This window comes from Hylobates moloch, unplaced genomic scaffold (genome assembly GCF_009828535.3).
Source record: "Hylobates moloch isolate HMO894 unplaced genomic scaffold, HMol_V3 SCAFFOLD_36, whole genome shotgun sequence".
Taxonomy (NCBI): domain Eukaryota; kingdom Metazoa; phylum Chordata; class Mammalia; order Primates; family Hylobatidae; genus Hylobates; species Hylobates moloch.
This window is the reverse complement of record NW_026652311.1, coordinates 105,023-120,764: the sequence shown is the minus strand read 5'-3', so window position 1 is coordinate 120,764 and position 15,742 is coordinate 105,023. Positions and strand designations below refer to the sequence as shown.

The window sequence follows — 15,742 nt, the reverse complement described above, 5'->3', positions numbered from 1 at the left end:
TATGTCTTATCAACAAGAAAGTAAACTCTATAAAGGCAACGTCTGCTTGGGATTCTTAAAAAAGATATGCAGAGGCCGGGCACGGTGGCTCATGCCTGTAATCCTAGCACTTTGGGAGGCCAAGACGGACGGATCACTTGAGCTCAGGAGTTCAAGACCAGCCTGGGTAACACGGTGAAACCCCGTCTCTACTAAAAATACAAAAAATCAGCTGGGAGTGATGGTGGACGCCGGTAGTCCCAGCTACTTGGGAGGCTGAGGCACAAGAATCATTTGAACCCGGGAGGCAGAGATTGCAGTGAGCTGAGATAGTGCCACTGCACTCCAGCCTGGGTGACAGAGCAAGAATCTGTCTCAAAAAAAAAAAAAAAAAGATTTGCAAAAAGTATTTACATACTTTTTTTTAACTCAAAATGCTCATAGCATTTATATCTTAGTGAGTAGAATTATTCCCCAATAAAGATGTATGTCACCAGGCCGGGCGCAGTGGCTTACGCCTGTAATCTCAGCACTTTGAGAGGCCAAGGCAGGTGGATCACGAGGTCAAGAGATTGAGACCATCCTGGCCAACATGGGGAAGCCCCAACTCTACTAAAAATACAAAAATTAGCTGGGCGTGGTGATGTGCGCATGTAGTCCCAGCTACTTGTGAGGCTGGGGCAGGAGAATCACTTGAATCCGGGAGATGGAAATTGCAGTGAGCCGAGATTGTGCCACTGCACTCCAGCCTGGCGACAGAGCAAGACTCTGTTTCAAAAAAAAAAAAAAAAAGTTATGTTACCTTAAAAATAGTTTCCCATATTTTAACTAATACATATTTCTAAAATAAATTGGATAGCTTCAAAAAACAACATTTCTTAAAAAGAGAAAGAAGGCTGAATTACATGATTAGAGAATCTAGGGAAAGCTAAATAAAATAAAGGATAAAGCTATTTTTTCCCTTTTCAAAAACTGTACATTTTATTTGAAAATGTACATTTTTTAAATATACATTTTGAAAATGTAGATATGTGAAAAAGAAGAAAAATCACCTATCACCACCTATGACTAAATCACCAAACTCAAGACATAACCATTGTTGAAATTTGTTATATCATGTCAGACTATTTTTTTATTTATACAGATATATACTAATAAGATTACCCTATGCATAAAGTTTGTAACTACTTTTTTCTTGCGGTCATATATTTTAAAACATTTTCATGGTATTATAAAAGTAATTATCATTTTAATAACAATATAATAATTCATTTTAAGAATTATATTCCATAATTAAGTTAAATAATATCTTACTGTTAGAGATTTAGATTGCTTTTCATTTGTTAAATTATAAAGAATTCTCCACTAAGCATTCTTTATCTTACTATTACCTTAGGATAAATCCTAAAACTGGAATTGCTGGGTTAAAGTACATGTTTATTTCTTGGGCTTTTGATATATAGTATCAAAATATCCTCCAGAAAGATTTGAACAAATATATATATATATAGAGAGAGAGAGAGAGAGAGAGAAAGTATATATAGACATACATGAATACATAAATATGCATACATACACACATAAATAACACATTAACTCATAAAAATCTAAATATTAAGTAATTCATAAAAATCTAAATGATAACTATAAAAGGATATATTACAGGGTTAATACAAACTTTGCAAAAAGAAATGGTTGCATAAATGAACTCCAAATACTTTTGTGGAAATATACAAGGCAGAAAATGAACAAAAAAACTATTGATAATTCAATGAATGAAAGTTAAGTGTTTGAATAGTATTTACAACAAGCTATTCTGAAAGAATCAGTCTAGAACATTAAGAGATAATATCATCATACATATGATTCATATACTATCAACATTTTTGCTTCAGCAACGTGGCAGACATAACCCAACAGTAATTTTTTTTTTTTTTTTGTCTGGGTGACAGAGCGAGACTCTGTCACCCAGGCTGGAGTGCAGTGGTGCGATCTTGGCTCACTGCAAGCTCTGCCTCCCAGGTTCATGCCATTCTCCTGCCTCAGCCTCCCAAGTAGTTGGGACTACAGGCACCTGCCACCACGTCCGGCTAATTTTGTTTTTGTATTTTTAGTAGAGATGGGGTTTCACCATGTTAGCCAGGATGGTATTGATCTCCTGACCTTGTGATCCCCCTGCCTCGGCCTCCCAAAGTGCTGGGATTACAGGCGTGAGCCACCACGCCCGGCCCCCAACAGTAATTTTAAATGAAGAAGATGCTTAGAACAAGTCAGAAGAATAAATTACCTGAGATTTTTAAGAAATGTAATTTTTTCTATTATACTATTCTTTTTTGGTATCACCTGCTTATGGTTTACTATTTCATCTCCAAATTCAAGGTATTTTTTCTACAGTAGACTAAGCACTGCCCATTTCAGAACTTAAAAGGAATATCAAGCATCTCACTAAGTCTCCCTTCAAGTGCCCTCTGAGGACAGCCTGCATAGACAACTAGGAAACTTCCTAAAAATACCACTTCACAGAGCCTCATTCTCTGAGATTTTGATTCTCCATATTGCAAATAGTGCCCAAGAATGTGTATTTTTGCAATACCCAGGTGATGCTTAGGAATGCTGAAATTTAGGTAACTTGGTTTACTATTGTAATGATTGAACAGGGCATCACATCATGAAAGGGCATTATCCTCAGGCGAACACCCAGACAGTAAGGAATGGAAACTCAGGTAATTATTCTTGTCTCTTTCTACTTATACAGCAAGGATTTATCTCCTGAACCTGTCTATTTCTTTCCATCTCCACTGCTACTTCCCTATTATTCAGGCCAATGTCATCATTTTCTTGTATTGCAACAGCTCCTAATTAGCCATCCTGCCTCTAGTGTACCTCTACTCTAATCTGTCCTCTATGATGATCTTAGAGTATGCTTCCCCAAAAATGCCAAATCTAATAAGGTAACTATCTAAAATGGATCAGTGACTCACCATTGCCCATAAGATAAACTCCAAACTATTGTGGCCATACTAAATTTTTAATTTTTCTAATAAACTATGATTCCTCACCTTCGTTTATTCTATTCCTTCTCTCGAATCACTGTTCCTTTCACCTCAAAGCAGTATTTCCAACATTTGAATACTACCATGTTACTACACACCATCCATGGCTCTCTACCGACTAATATACTCAATTTCCAACTTCACTGTTTCAACTGTTCAAAGAAAATCTTATATTAGATGCTCAAACATCTAATATCATTAGATTTTAAAAGACTGAAATCTGGATTCTGTTGCATGGCAAACACTTTAGTCCATCTATCTTTTCTGTATTATCTCCTGGTATTATGCTATGAAAATTTTACAGACATTGCACAAAAAGCACCATACTCTTTTGTACTTTGATTCACAAGAGGTTTCTTTTGCCTGCAACTCTCTTCCCCAACTTTGTCTCCTTGGAGAACTACTAATTCTTCAAGGCTCTGCTCTCTAGTCAATGTCCCACAGGCTGAGTTAGGCTCTTCCACACCTTTGCAGTGCTTGTATAAAAAACTTTCTGTATAGCACTTGTCATAATGTACTGTAAGTCTTATAGTCTAATTCTCCACTAGACTGTCAACAACTTGAGTAAAAGTCTTTATATCTTTTCCTTATTTATACCCCCAGTTTCTAGAACACTGTCTGATGAGTAGTATATATTTAATGTCTATTGAATAAAAGATAGATGTTAACATTTTAAATAAAACGACTAGACGCTTAATGAGGTAAACCTTTAATAAGTTTTTAAAATTTTAAAATATTTTAATCTAAATGACAAACTAAAATTATGTTTAAATTGGCTTATTAATAAATTGTTGAGTATCTACTGTGTTGCACAGATAATACAGAATTATTGAACTATCAGATTTTATAAACTAGGGAGTCAAAAATAATATACATGAAACTAAAATTGACAATGTAAGAATGTAATGCATTGTGAAAATGAGACTACACATTCTATAGATTTAGAATCACTGATAGGAAAAATCAGAGGTAAAAGCTCCTTAAGTGATTAGATGGGATGATCTAACATCCTGACGTTGTAATTGAGAAAGGAGAGACCTAGCAGAAAAGAAATTAGAAAAATATACAAACTTTAGAGTCAATGGAAGGCATGATCAAAGGAAGTCAAACATGAGACAGGCCTTTAAGAATGAGTGGAACTCAGGCCGGGCGGGGTGGCTCACGGCTGTAATCTCAGCACTTTGGGAGGCTGAGGTGGGTGGATCACTAGGTCAGGAGATCGAGACCATCCTGGCTAACACGGTGAAACCCCATCTCTACTAAAAACACAAAAAACTAGCCGGGCGTGGTGACGAGTGCCTGTAGTCCCAGCGCTAGGGAGGCTAAGGCAGGAGAATGGCGTGAACCTGGGAGGCGGAGCTTGCAGTGAGCTGAGACTGTGCCTGGGCAACAGAGCAAGGCTCTGTCTCAAAAAAAAAAAAAAAAGAGAAAAGAAAAGAATGAGTGGGACTCACTATGGTCTAAGACAGAAATCAAAGTATTCCACGAAATGAGAAAATGAGTGGGGATGTTAGTAAGAAGCAGGAAAGGTTCAAAAGCCAGTGTTCAATGTGAGTTGAACACACTTAGAGAGTTGTGGGGGAAAAGACTGGATTTTCTTTGGCACCAGGTTTCAAACAGCTTCTAAAGCCAAGCAGAGGACTTCATATTTTATGCGATAGAAAGCAAGTAACCAGAAATCTTAATAGATTAAAAGCTCTAAAAATTTTGTCTTATTCTGCATTAGAGGCAAATAAGCCACAGAACAATTTTATGATTTCCCCAGTTAGGAATAGTATAAAACAGCCGCACTCAAACTCTTTTTACCACATAATGCTGCTGCTTTTGGGGTACTTCAATGAACAATTCATTCAAGTACAATGGGTAAATGCTGCTGAGCTTGGCTATTTCCCCAGGTTCTAAACAGAATTTGTATGAAGGAGGGCATATTCTCTTATGGGGAAAAATTCTTGCATGTATTCAAGTATGAATTCTTGATAAAGAAAAATATGTCCTTTGGTTATTTATTTATTTATTTAGAGACAGGGTCTAATTCTCATCCAGGCTGGAGTACAGTGGCATGATTATAGCTCGCTACAGCCTCCACCTCCTGGGCTCCAGTGAGCCTCCCACCTCAGTCTTCCCAGTAGCTGGGACCACAGGTATGCACCATCATGCCTGGCAAATTTTTTAACTTTTTTTGTACAGACAGAGTTTCACTATGTTACCTGGGCTGGTCTCAAACTCCTGGGCTCAAGCAATCCTCCCTCCTCGGACTCCGGAAGTGCTAGGATTACAGGCATGAAACACCACATCCAGCCATGTCCTCTGGTCTTAAAATGACTATTTTTCAAATGCACTAATTTCTTACACAAAATATGCAATTGAGATTTCGTATGAAACATATTGACAGCAAAAAATAAATAAAAGTTTATGAGCTTCAAGTCAGTGAAAGGTTAGCAAAAAAAAGTTTAAAACTGAATTTTCCATATTGAATGGGCATAAATTTTAATACTTTAACTACTTCATCCTTCACAATCATGCTCAAAATAAGTATTTCCAGAAAGACAAATAGTAGAGATCGTGCCCATTCTTCAAACTTAAACAGATTTTGGTCCCATATATCTGGAATTAATTGAACCAGCATATTAAGAAGACAAATCAGAAAGATTCAACCAAATGCATCCATTGAAAATGTTTTTTAAAGATTGAGAACCATGTGTGTTGTGCATTACCACATTTATAACAGCACATCTGTGATTGCTCACCACTATAACTTACCCCAGTTTTATCACACAAGCGTAAAGTATGAAACGATCCAACAGCAAATAATTCTCCATCTGGAGCCCAGGCAACTGAAGTAATAGGATGCTCATGAGGTTGTGAATTGTACAGTGGGCGGCTGTAACTATCCCACACCTACAAAAGCAATTTTTAAAAATCTTTTATAATATCAGGGAGAAGTTTGCCAAAACTAAAAGAAAAATAAATAAATAAAATAAAAATGTTTTATAACAGACACCACATAAAAACAAGTTTGTCTTCCAGTAAGGTAGTAAATAAAAATTTAGAAATCAGCACCTTATATATTAGCAATTAAACGTCTTTACTATCACACAAGGGGAAAACAAAGCTGTATTCCTTTAAGCCTAAATATCTCAAAAAGAAACTATTTTATAACATTGTCGTAATTTTCAGATTTTACTAAATCTCTGAACATAAAATCTACCCATTTTAAATCCTTTTAAATATAATAGTACATTTTGAAATGTTTAGTTCTTAGCTTTGTTTTGTTTTTTGAATTTTAGAGACAGGGTCTCACTCTGTGGCCCAGGCTGGAGTACAGTAGCATGACCATAGCTCACTGCAGTCTTGATCTCCTGGGCTCAAGAGATCTTCCTGCTTTAGCCTCCCAAGTAGCAAGGACTACAGGTACATGCTGCCATACTTGGCTAATTTTTTAATTTTTGTAGAGACGAGGTCTTGTTATATTGCCTAGGCTGTTCTCCAACTCCTGGTCTCAAGTAACCCTACTGCCTTGGCCTCTCAAAGCACTGGGGTTATATGTATGAGCTACCATACCTAGCTTGCTTACCACTTTGCTTAAATTTTTTTCTCCCTGTAAGGGCTCTACCTACTTTCTCTAAAAGTATTTATTTCAATTTAATTGCCTCTAACTCTAGTTATTAATATATTAAACCTTATTCCTCTCTACAAATTATTTTGACCTGAAATTGATCAATATTTAGTAAACCAGCAGGGTTGATTTTTAAAAACATACTGAATTGACTTATATTGAGTCACGGTAAAATTACGGGCTACACTGATATTGTTACTTATTAAATATCAAGCTCTATATATCAATGAGATAGTCTTTCTTTTTTTGAGAGAGAGAGGGTCTCACTTTGTTGCTCAGGCTGGAATGCAGTGGCACGATTATGGCTCACTGCAGCCTCAACCACCTGTGCTCAAGTGATCCATTCACCTCAGCTTCCCAAGTAGCTGGGAACACAGATGTGCTCCATCACAACTGGCTAATTTTTTTTTGTAGAGGTAGGGTCTCACTGTGTTGTCCAGGCTAATGAGATAGTCTTTATGAAGTCCATGCTTTAAAATACCACTTAACATTATAAAATAATTTGCCAAATTACTGGAGTAAAAAGACATGGCTAAAGTAAAAAACTAAAAGAATATTCTTATATGCTATTTATAAATTTGATTATTTCAGCCAAGTGATAAATCTAAACATTACATACCTTATATTTACAGTCTTCACCAGCAGATAAAATAAGATCATTGACTGAGTTCCAATCTACTTTTAAAATAATGCCATCATGAGCTTTCCACTGTGAGAAAAAAGTAAGAATAAGATATTAATTATAACTTTAAAAGCACTTAAGTTTTTTTCTGTAAGAAAATAAATTTTGCCTCTTTCTAACGACTCCCTTGTCATCTTCTCAGGGATTCCTATCTTCCTTTTATAGCCAATGTACAATACCTCATTTCCTTGTTTCATTTGTAATTTACACTAATGTAAGCACCTAGCACCTAAGACATCCACTATATAGCTTCAAAGCTTATGAATTTCCTCAGTTGCCTGGACTCCAGATGGAAAATGACTTGCTGCTGAACTATTTCAAGCTAGACATTTATACAATAACACTGAATGAATATGTTACGTATTCCAAAAATGTCAACTGAATCCAAATCTTGCTTTCTCCTTCATATAGCAGATCCCATTACTGATATTGCCTTCATGCTTGTTTACGTATTTATTTATTTATTTTTTATTTTTTGAGGCAGGGTCTCACTGTCACACAGGTTGGAGTTCAATGATGTGATCAGGGCTAACTGCAGTCTCGACCTCCCACATTCAAGCAATCCTCTTGCCTCAGCCTCCCGAGCAGCTGGGACTACAGGCACGTGCCACTACACCCAGCTAATTTTTTTTTTTTTTTTCATTTTTGGTAGAGAACTCTTGCTATATTGCCTAGGCTAGTCTCAAACTCCTGGGCTCAAGTAATTCTCCTGCCTGGGCCTCCCAGTGTGCTGGGATTACAGGCGTGAGCCACCATGTTCGGCCCCCACCAACCATTTTTTTTTTTTTAAACTTCTGCACAAACATCTTTAATACCCTCTTCATTTCATTCTGTTCGTCATAGTCTTCTAAGTTTCATTCACTTTATCTTCATGTGTCTGGTTTACAACTGGACTACTCCGAGAAACTTCTGCTGTATTTACCATGTAACAAAAATATGTTTTCCATAGATAAATATATATTCTATGTATACAGTCATTCTTTGGTATCTGTGGGGGATTGGTTCCAGTACCTCCCATTGATATGAAAATCGTTAAGTTCTGCCTTGGCCTCCCAAAGTGCTGGGATTACAGGCATGAGCCACTGTGCCCAGCCATGGATTCTTAAGAGTTTCATTTTAAAGGAACAAAATAAATATTGCATATTCAAGATTTATGAATAAAATATGATTTAAATTTTCCTTACACTGTAATTTAGGGTATCAACATATATTACAAATATTTGCATATTGTTATACATATAATAATTTTTATTTATTTATTAATTTATTAGGCATTTTGTAAAATTCCTTTGAACAACAAGCTTCTTGAAGGCAGAAGCTATGTTCTGTTTCATTTTGACTATCTCATACCTACCACAGTGCCTGGTATATAATAGGTATGCATTACATTTTTATTCAATGAATAAATAAAAATTTCCTCACCATAAAACCAAGTTCGAGGTGTTGAGAAGGCCTTAAAAGACATGAGGTATATACTTCTGAACTGCATTCCACAAGCAAGAATTAATTAAGCACACTTTTTTGTGGACAATCCCAATTTGAATACGTTTTTATGCTCAAGAAGAATTGCAGCTGCTTCAGTCTCCCAAAAGGAATAGATAATTTGCATGAAGTTACTAATTATACTTTAAGTCCTGTTTCTCTCTAGCTAATTTTGGCAATGGATACTTTGCTTCTCTCTAATACCTCCTGGCCCAAAGGTTCTACTGAACCACTAAGCCATATTTTACTTGACCAACTGTGATATAACCAGCTTCCTGAGTTTCATTTATACAAGCATAATTACAGGTATCTAAACAAATTTACAGGAACACTATTCCAAAATGGCTGAATAGGAACAGCTCTGGTCTGCAGCTCCCAGCGTGATCAACACAGAAGATGGGTGATTTCTGCATTTCCAACTGGGCTCTGAAGAGAGCAGTGGTTCTCCCAGCACGGCGTTTGAGTTCTGAGAATGGACAGACTGCCTCCTCAAGTGGGTCCTTGACCCCTGTGTAGCCTAACTGGGAGACACCTCCCAGTAGGGGCCGACTGACACCTCATACAGGCAGGTGCCCCTCTGGGACGAAGCTTCCAGAGGAAGGATCAGACAGCAATATTTGCTGTTCTGCAATATTTGCTATTCTGCAGCCTCTGCTGGTGATACCCAGGCAAACAGGGCCTGAAGTGGACCTCCAGCAAACTCCAACAGACCTGCAGCTGAGGGTCCTGACTGTTAGAAGGAAAACTAACAAACAGAAAGGAATAGCGTCAACATCAACAAAAAGGACGTCCACCCCAAAACACCATCTGTAGGTCACCAACATCAAAGACCAAAGGTAGATAAAACCACAAAGATGGGGAGAAACCAGAGCAGAAAAGCTGAAAATTCTAAAAACCAGAATGCCCCTTCTCCTCCAAAGGATCACAGCTCCTCACCAGCAATGGAACAAAGCTGGACAGAGAATGACTTTGACGAGTTGACAGAAGTAGGCTTCAGAAGGTCAGTAATAACAAACTTCCCCGAGCTAAAGGAGCATGTTCTAAGCCATCACAAGGAAGCTAAAAACCTTGAAAAAAAGATTAGATGAATGGCTAACTAGAATAAACAGCGTAGAGAAGACCTTAAGTGACCTGATGGAATTGAAAACCATGGCACGAGAACTACTTGACGCATGCACAAGCTTCAGTAGCTGATTCGATCAAGTGGAAGAAAGGGTATCAGTGATTGAAGATCAAATTAATGAAATAAAGTAAGAAGAGAAGTTTAGACAAAACCGAGTAAAAAGAAACGAACAAAGCCTCCAAGAAATATGGGACTATGTGAAAAGACCAAATCTACCTTTGATTGGTGTACCTGAAAGTGATGGGGAGAATGGAACCAAGTTGGAAAACACTCTTCAGGATTTTTTTTTTTTTTTTTTTGAGACGGAGTCTCGCTCTGTCGCCCAGGCTGGAGTGCAGTGGCGCGATCTCGGCTCACTGCAAGCTCCGCCTCCCGGGTTCGTGCCATTCTCCTGCCTCAGCCTCCCGAGTAGCTGGGACTACAGGTGCCCGCCACCACGCCCGGCTACTTTTTTGTATTTTTAGTAGAGACGGGGTTTCACCGTGGTCTCGATCTCCTGACCTCGTGATCCACCCGCCTCGGCCTCCCAAAGTGCTGGGATTACAAGTGTGAGCCACCGCGCCCGGCCCCAGGATATTATCCAAGAGAACTTCCCCAACCTAGCAAGGCAGGCAAACATTCAAATTCAGGAAATACAGAGAACACAACAAAGATACTCCTCAAGAAGAGCAACCCCAAGACACATAATTGTCAGATTCACCAAAGTAGAAATGAAGGAAAAAATGTTAAGGGCAGCCAAAAAGAAAGATTGGGTTACCCACAAAGGGAATCCCATCAGACTAACAGCGGATCTCTCAGCAGAAACTCTGCAAGCCAGAAGGGAGAGTGGGGGCCAATATTCAACATTCTTAAAGGAAAGAATTTTCAACCCAGAATTTCATATCCCACAAAACTAAGCTTCACAAGAGCAGGAGAAATAAAATCCTTTACAGACAAGCAAATGCTGAGAGATTTTGTCACCACCAGGCCTGCCTTACAAGAGGTCCTGAAGGAAGCACTAAACATGGAAAGGAACAACCGGTACCAGCCACTGCAAAAACATGCCAAATTATAAAGACCATTGATGCTAGGAAGAAACTACATCAACTAATGGGCAAAATAACCAGCTAACATCATGTCAGGATCAAATTCACACATAACAATATTAACCTTAAATGTAAATGGGCTAAATGACCCAATTAAAAGACACAGACTGGCAAATTGGATGAAGAATCAAGATCCATCAGTGTGCTGTATTCAGGAGACCCATCGCACATGCAGAGACACACATAGGCTCAAAATAAATGGATGGAGGAAGATCTACCACGCAAATGGAAGCAAAAAAAGCAGGGGTTGCAATCCTAGTCTCTGTTAAACAGACTTTAAACCAACAAAGATCAAAAGGGACAAAGAAGGCCATTACATAATGGTAAACGGATCAATTCAACAAGAAGAGCTAATTATCCTAAATACATATGCACCCAATACAGGAGCACCCAGATTCATAAAGCAAGTCCTTAGAGACCTACAAAGAAACTTGGACTCTCACACAATAATAATGGGAGACTTTAACATGCCACTGTCAATATTAGACAGATCAACAAGACAGAAGGTTAACAAGGATATCCAGGACTTGAACTCAGCTCTGCACCAAGCAGACCCAACAGAAATCTACAGAACTCTCCCCACCAAATCAACAGAATAGACATTATTCTCAGCACCACATCGCACTTATTCCAAAATTGACCGCATAGCAGGAAGTAAAGCACTCCTCAGCAAATGTAAAAGAACAGAATTCACAACAAACTGTCTCTCAGACCACAGTGCAATCAAATTAGAACTCAGGATTAAGAAACTCACTCAAAACCACACAACTACATGAAAACTGAACAACCTTCTCCTGAATGACTACTGGGTACATAATGAAATGAAGGCAAAGATGTTCTTTGAAACCAATGAGAACAAAGATACAACATACCAGAATCTTTGGGACACATTTAAAGCAGTGTATAGAGGGAAATTTATGGCACTAAGTGCCCACGAGAGAAAGCAGGAAAGATCTAAAATCAACACCCTAACATCACAATTAAAAGAACTAGAGAAACAAGAGCAAACACATTCAAAAGCTAGCAGAAGGCAAGAAATAACTAAGATCAGAGCAGAACTGAAGGAGATAGAGACACAAAAAACCCTTCAAAAAAATCAATGAATCCAGGAGCTGTTTTTTTGAAAAGATTAACAAAATTGATAGACTACTAGCAAGACTAATAAAGAAGAAAAGAGAGAAGAATCAAATAGATACGATAAAAAATGATAAAGGGGATATCACAACCAATTTCACAGAAATACAAACTACCATCAGAGAATACAATAAACACCTCTATGCAAATAAACTAGGAAATCTAGAAGAAATCGATAAACTCCTGGACACATATGCCCTCTCAAGACTAAACAAGGAAGAAGTTGAATAGACCAATAACAGGCTCTGAAATTGAGGCAATAATCAATAACCTACCAACCAAAAAAAGTCCAGGGCCAGACGGATTCACAGCCGAATTCTACCAGAGGTACAAAGAGGAGCTGGTACCATTCCTTCTGAAACTATTCCAATCAATAGAAAAAGAGGGAATCCTCCCTAACTCATTTTATGAGGCCAGCATCATTCTGATACCAAAGCTTGGCAGAGAGACAACAAAAAAAGAGAATTTTAGACCAATATCCCTGATGAACATTGATGCAAAAATCCTCAAAAAAACACTGGCAAACTGAATCCAGCAGCACATCAAAAAGCTTATCCACCACAATCAAGTTGGCTTCACCCCTGGGATGCGAGGGTTTCAACATATGCAAATAAAGAAACGTAATCCGTCACATAAACAGAACCAATGACAAAACCACATGATTACCTCAATAGATGCAGAAAAGGCCTTCGACAAAATTCAACAGCCCTTCATGCTAAAAACTCTCAATAAACTAGGTATTGATGGAACATATCTCAAAATAAGAGCTACTTATGACAAACCCACAGCCAATATCATACTGAATGGGCAAAAACTGGAAGCATTCCCTTTGAAAACTGGCACAAGACAGGGATGCCCTCTCTCACCATTCCTAATTCAACATAGTGTTGGAAGTTCTGGCCAGGGCAATCAGGCAAGAGAAAGAAATAAAGGGTATTCAATTAGGAAAAGAGGAAGTCAAATTGTCCCTGTTTGCAGATGACACAACTGTATATTTAGAAAACCCCATCATCTCAGCCCGAAATCTCCTTAAGCTGATAACCAACTTCAGTAAAGTCTCAGGATACAAAATCAATGTGCAAAAATCACAACCATTTCTATACACCAATGACAAACAGAGAGCCAAATCATGAGTGAACTCCCATTCACAATTGCTACACAGATACTAAAATACCTAGGAATCCAACTTACAACGGATGGGAGGGACCTCTTAAATGAGAACTACAAACCACTGCTCAACAAAATAAAGGAGGACACAAACAAATGGAAGAACATTCCATGCTCATGGATAGGAAGAATCAATATCGTGAAATGGCCATACTGCCCAACGTAATTTATAGATTCAATGTCATCCCCATTAAGCTACCAATCACTTTCTTCACAGAATTGGAAAAAACTACTTTAAAGTTGATATGGAACCAAAAAAGAGCCTGCATTGCCAAGACAATCCTAAGCAAAAAGAACAAAGCTGGAGGCATCACGCTACCTGACTTCAAACTATACTACAAGGCTACCAAAACAGCATGGTACTGGTACCAAAACAGAGATATAGACCAACGGAACAGAACAGAGCCCTCAGAAATAACACCATACATTTACAACCATCTGATCTTTGACAAACCTGACAAAAACAAGCAATGGGGAAAGGATTCCCTATTTAATAAATGGTGCTGGGAAAACTGGTTAGCCATATATAGAAAGCTGAAACTGGTTCCCTTTCTTACACCTTATACAAAAATTAATTCAAGATGGGTTAAAGACTTAAATGTTAGACCTAAAACCATAAAAATCCTAGAAGAAAATCTAGGCAATACCATTCAGGACATAGGCATTGGCAAGGACTTCATGACTAATACACCAAAAGCAATGGCAACAAAAGCCAAAATTGACAAATGGGATCTAATTAAACTAAAGAGCTTCTGCACAGCAAAAGAAACTACCATCAGAGTGAACAGGCAACCTACAGAATGGGAGAAAATTTTTGCAATCTACCCATCTGACAAAGGGCTAATATCCAGAATCTACAAAGAACTTAAACAAATTTACAAGAAAAAAACAAACAACCCCATCAAAAAGTGGACAAAGGATATGAACAGACACTTCTCAAAAGAAGACATTTACGCAGCCAACAGACACATAAAAAATGTTCATCAACACTGGTCATCAGAGAAATGCAAATCAAAACCACAATGAGATACCATCTCACACCAGTTAGAATGGTGATCATTAAAAAGTCAGGAAACAACAGTGCTGGAGAGGATATGGAGAAACAGGAATCCTTTTACACTGTTGGTGGGAGTGTAAACTAGTTCAACCACTGTGGAAGACAGTGTGGCAATTCCTCAAGGATGTAGAACTAGAAATACCATTTGACCCAGCCATCCCATTACTGGGTATATACCCAAAGGATGATAAATCATGCTACTATAAAGACACATGCACACATATGTTTATTGTGGCACTATTCACAATAGCAAAGACTTGGAACCAATCCAAATGTCCATCAGTGATGGACTGGATTAAGAAAATGTGGCACATATACACCATGGAATACTATGCAGCCATAAAAACGGATGAGTTCATGTCCTTTGCAGGGACATGGATGAAGCTGGAAATCATCATTCTCAGCAAACTATCGCAAGGACAGAAAACCAAACACCGCATGTTCTCACTCATAGGTGGGAATTGAACAGTAAGAACACTTGTACACAGGATGGGGAACATCACACACCGGGGCCTGTCGTAAGGTGGGGGCCTGGGGGAGGGATAGCATTAGGAGAAATACCTAATGTAAATGATGGGTGCAGCAAACCTACATGGCACATGTATACCTATGTAACAAACCTGCACATTGTGCACATGTATCCTAGAACTTAAAGTATAATTTTAAAAAAAAAGAAAAAAAACCAAATTCACATAACTATAAACTAAAGGTATAAACTAAAAGATTCAACTTGCCTGTTTTTGCTGTATAAATTTCATAGCAGATTTTCAGCATAGGTAATTGGCATGGAAGGACTTTGACTAAGAGCCACCAGAACTAGTCCTCTTTCCCAGCTTCTTCCCTTTGCCCAAATTCTTTACCTTGGGTGCCTAAGGACAGGGGCTTGTATGTTCTATTCTTGCATGTCCCTGTAGTTCCTAGCAGAGTCCGTAAAAATGTAAATGCATTTTGGCTGTGTAAAATACGTATAGCATAATCTGTACAGATGTTATTAATATGGAACCTCAAAGTCATCTCTATGTCCTTATTCCCTAAAATCTACATCTACTCAACTGTTAATAAATGTTGTAGCCTGTTTTAGACAGTTAATGTTAATAAATGCTGTAGCCTGTCAATGTCTACCGACAAATCTCTTACTCAAGACCTAGTCATTTTACAATGTTTTCCTGGTCTCCTTGGTTGACTAAAAGGTAGAGATGGCATAGCAACTTATAATAGCATAATAACACAGATAATAACAGGTACTCTATATTGAGTGCCTACTGTATGCCCGGAATTGTCCTTTGCACTTTGCAATTTTAACTCATTTAATCCTCACAGCAATCCTGTTAAGCTGATATTAGTGTCACTAACTAAGAGATGTT

The 15,742-nt window shown here is 38.0% G+C and overlaps 1 protein-coding gene across 3 annotated transcripts in view; it reads right to left on the bottom strand.

The window, feature by feature from the left end:
- LOC116463446 (intraflagellar transport protein 80 homolog) overlaps positions 1 to 15,742 on the bottom strand; it is a 148,981-nt gene that overhangs the window by 90,918 nt on the left and 42,321 nt on the right. For all 3 annotated transcript variants that reach the window (XM_058434625.1, XM_058434626.1, XM_032146558.2), the window contains 2 exons: positions 7,268 to 7,357; positions 5,793 to 5,930 (listed from right to left, as the gene is read on the bottom strand). In XM_058434625.1, the coding sequence (XP_058290608.1) occupies positions 5,793 to 5,930; positions 7,268 to 7,357 (228 nt within the window). The remainder of the gene's footprint in view (positions 1 to 5,792; positions 5,931 to 7,267; positions 7,358 to 15,742) is intronic.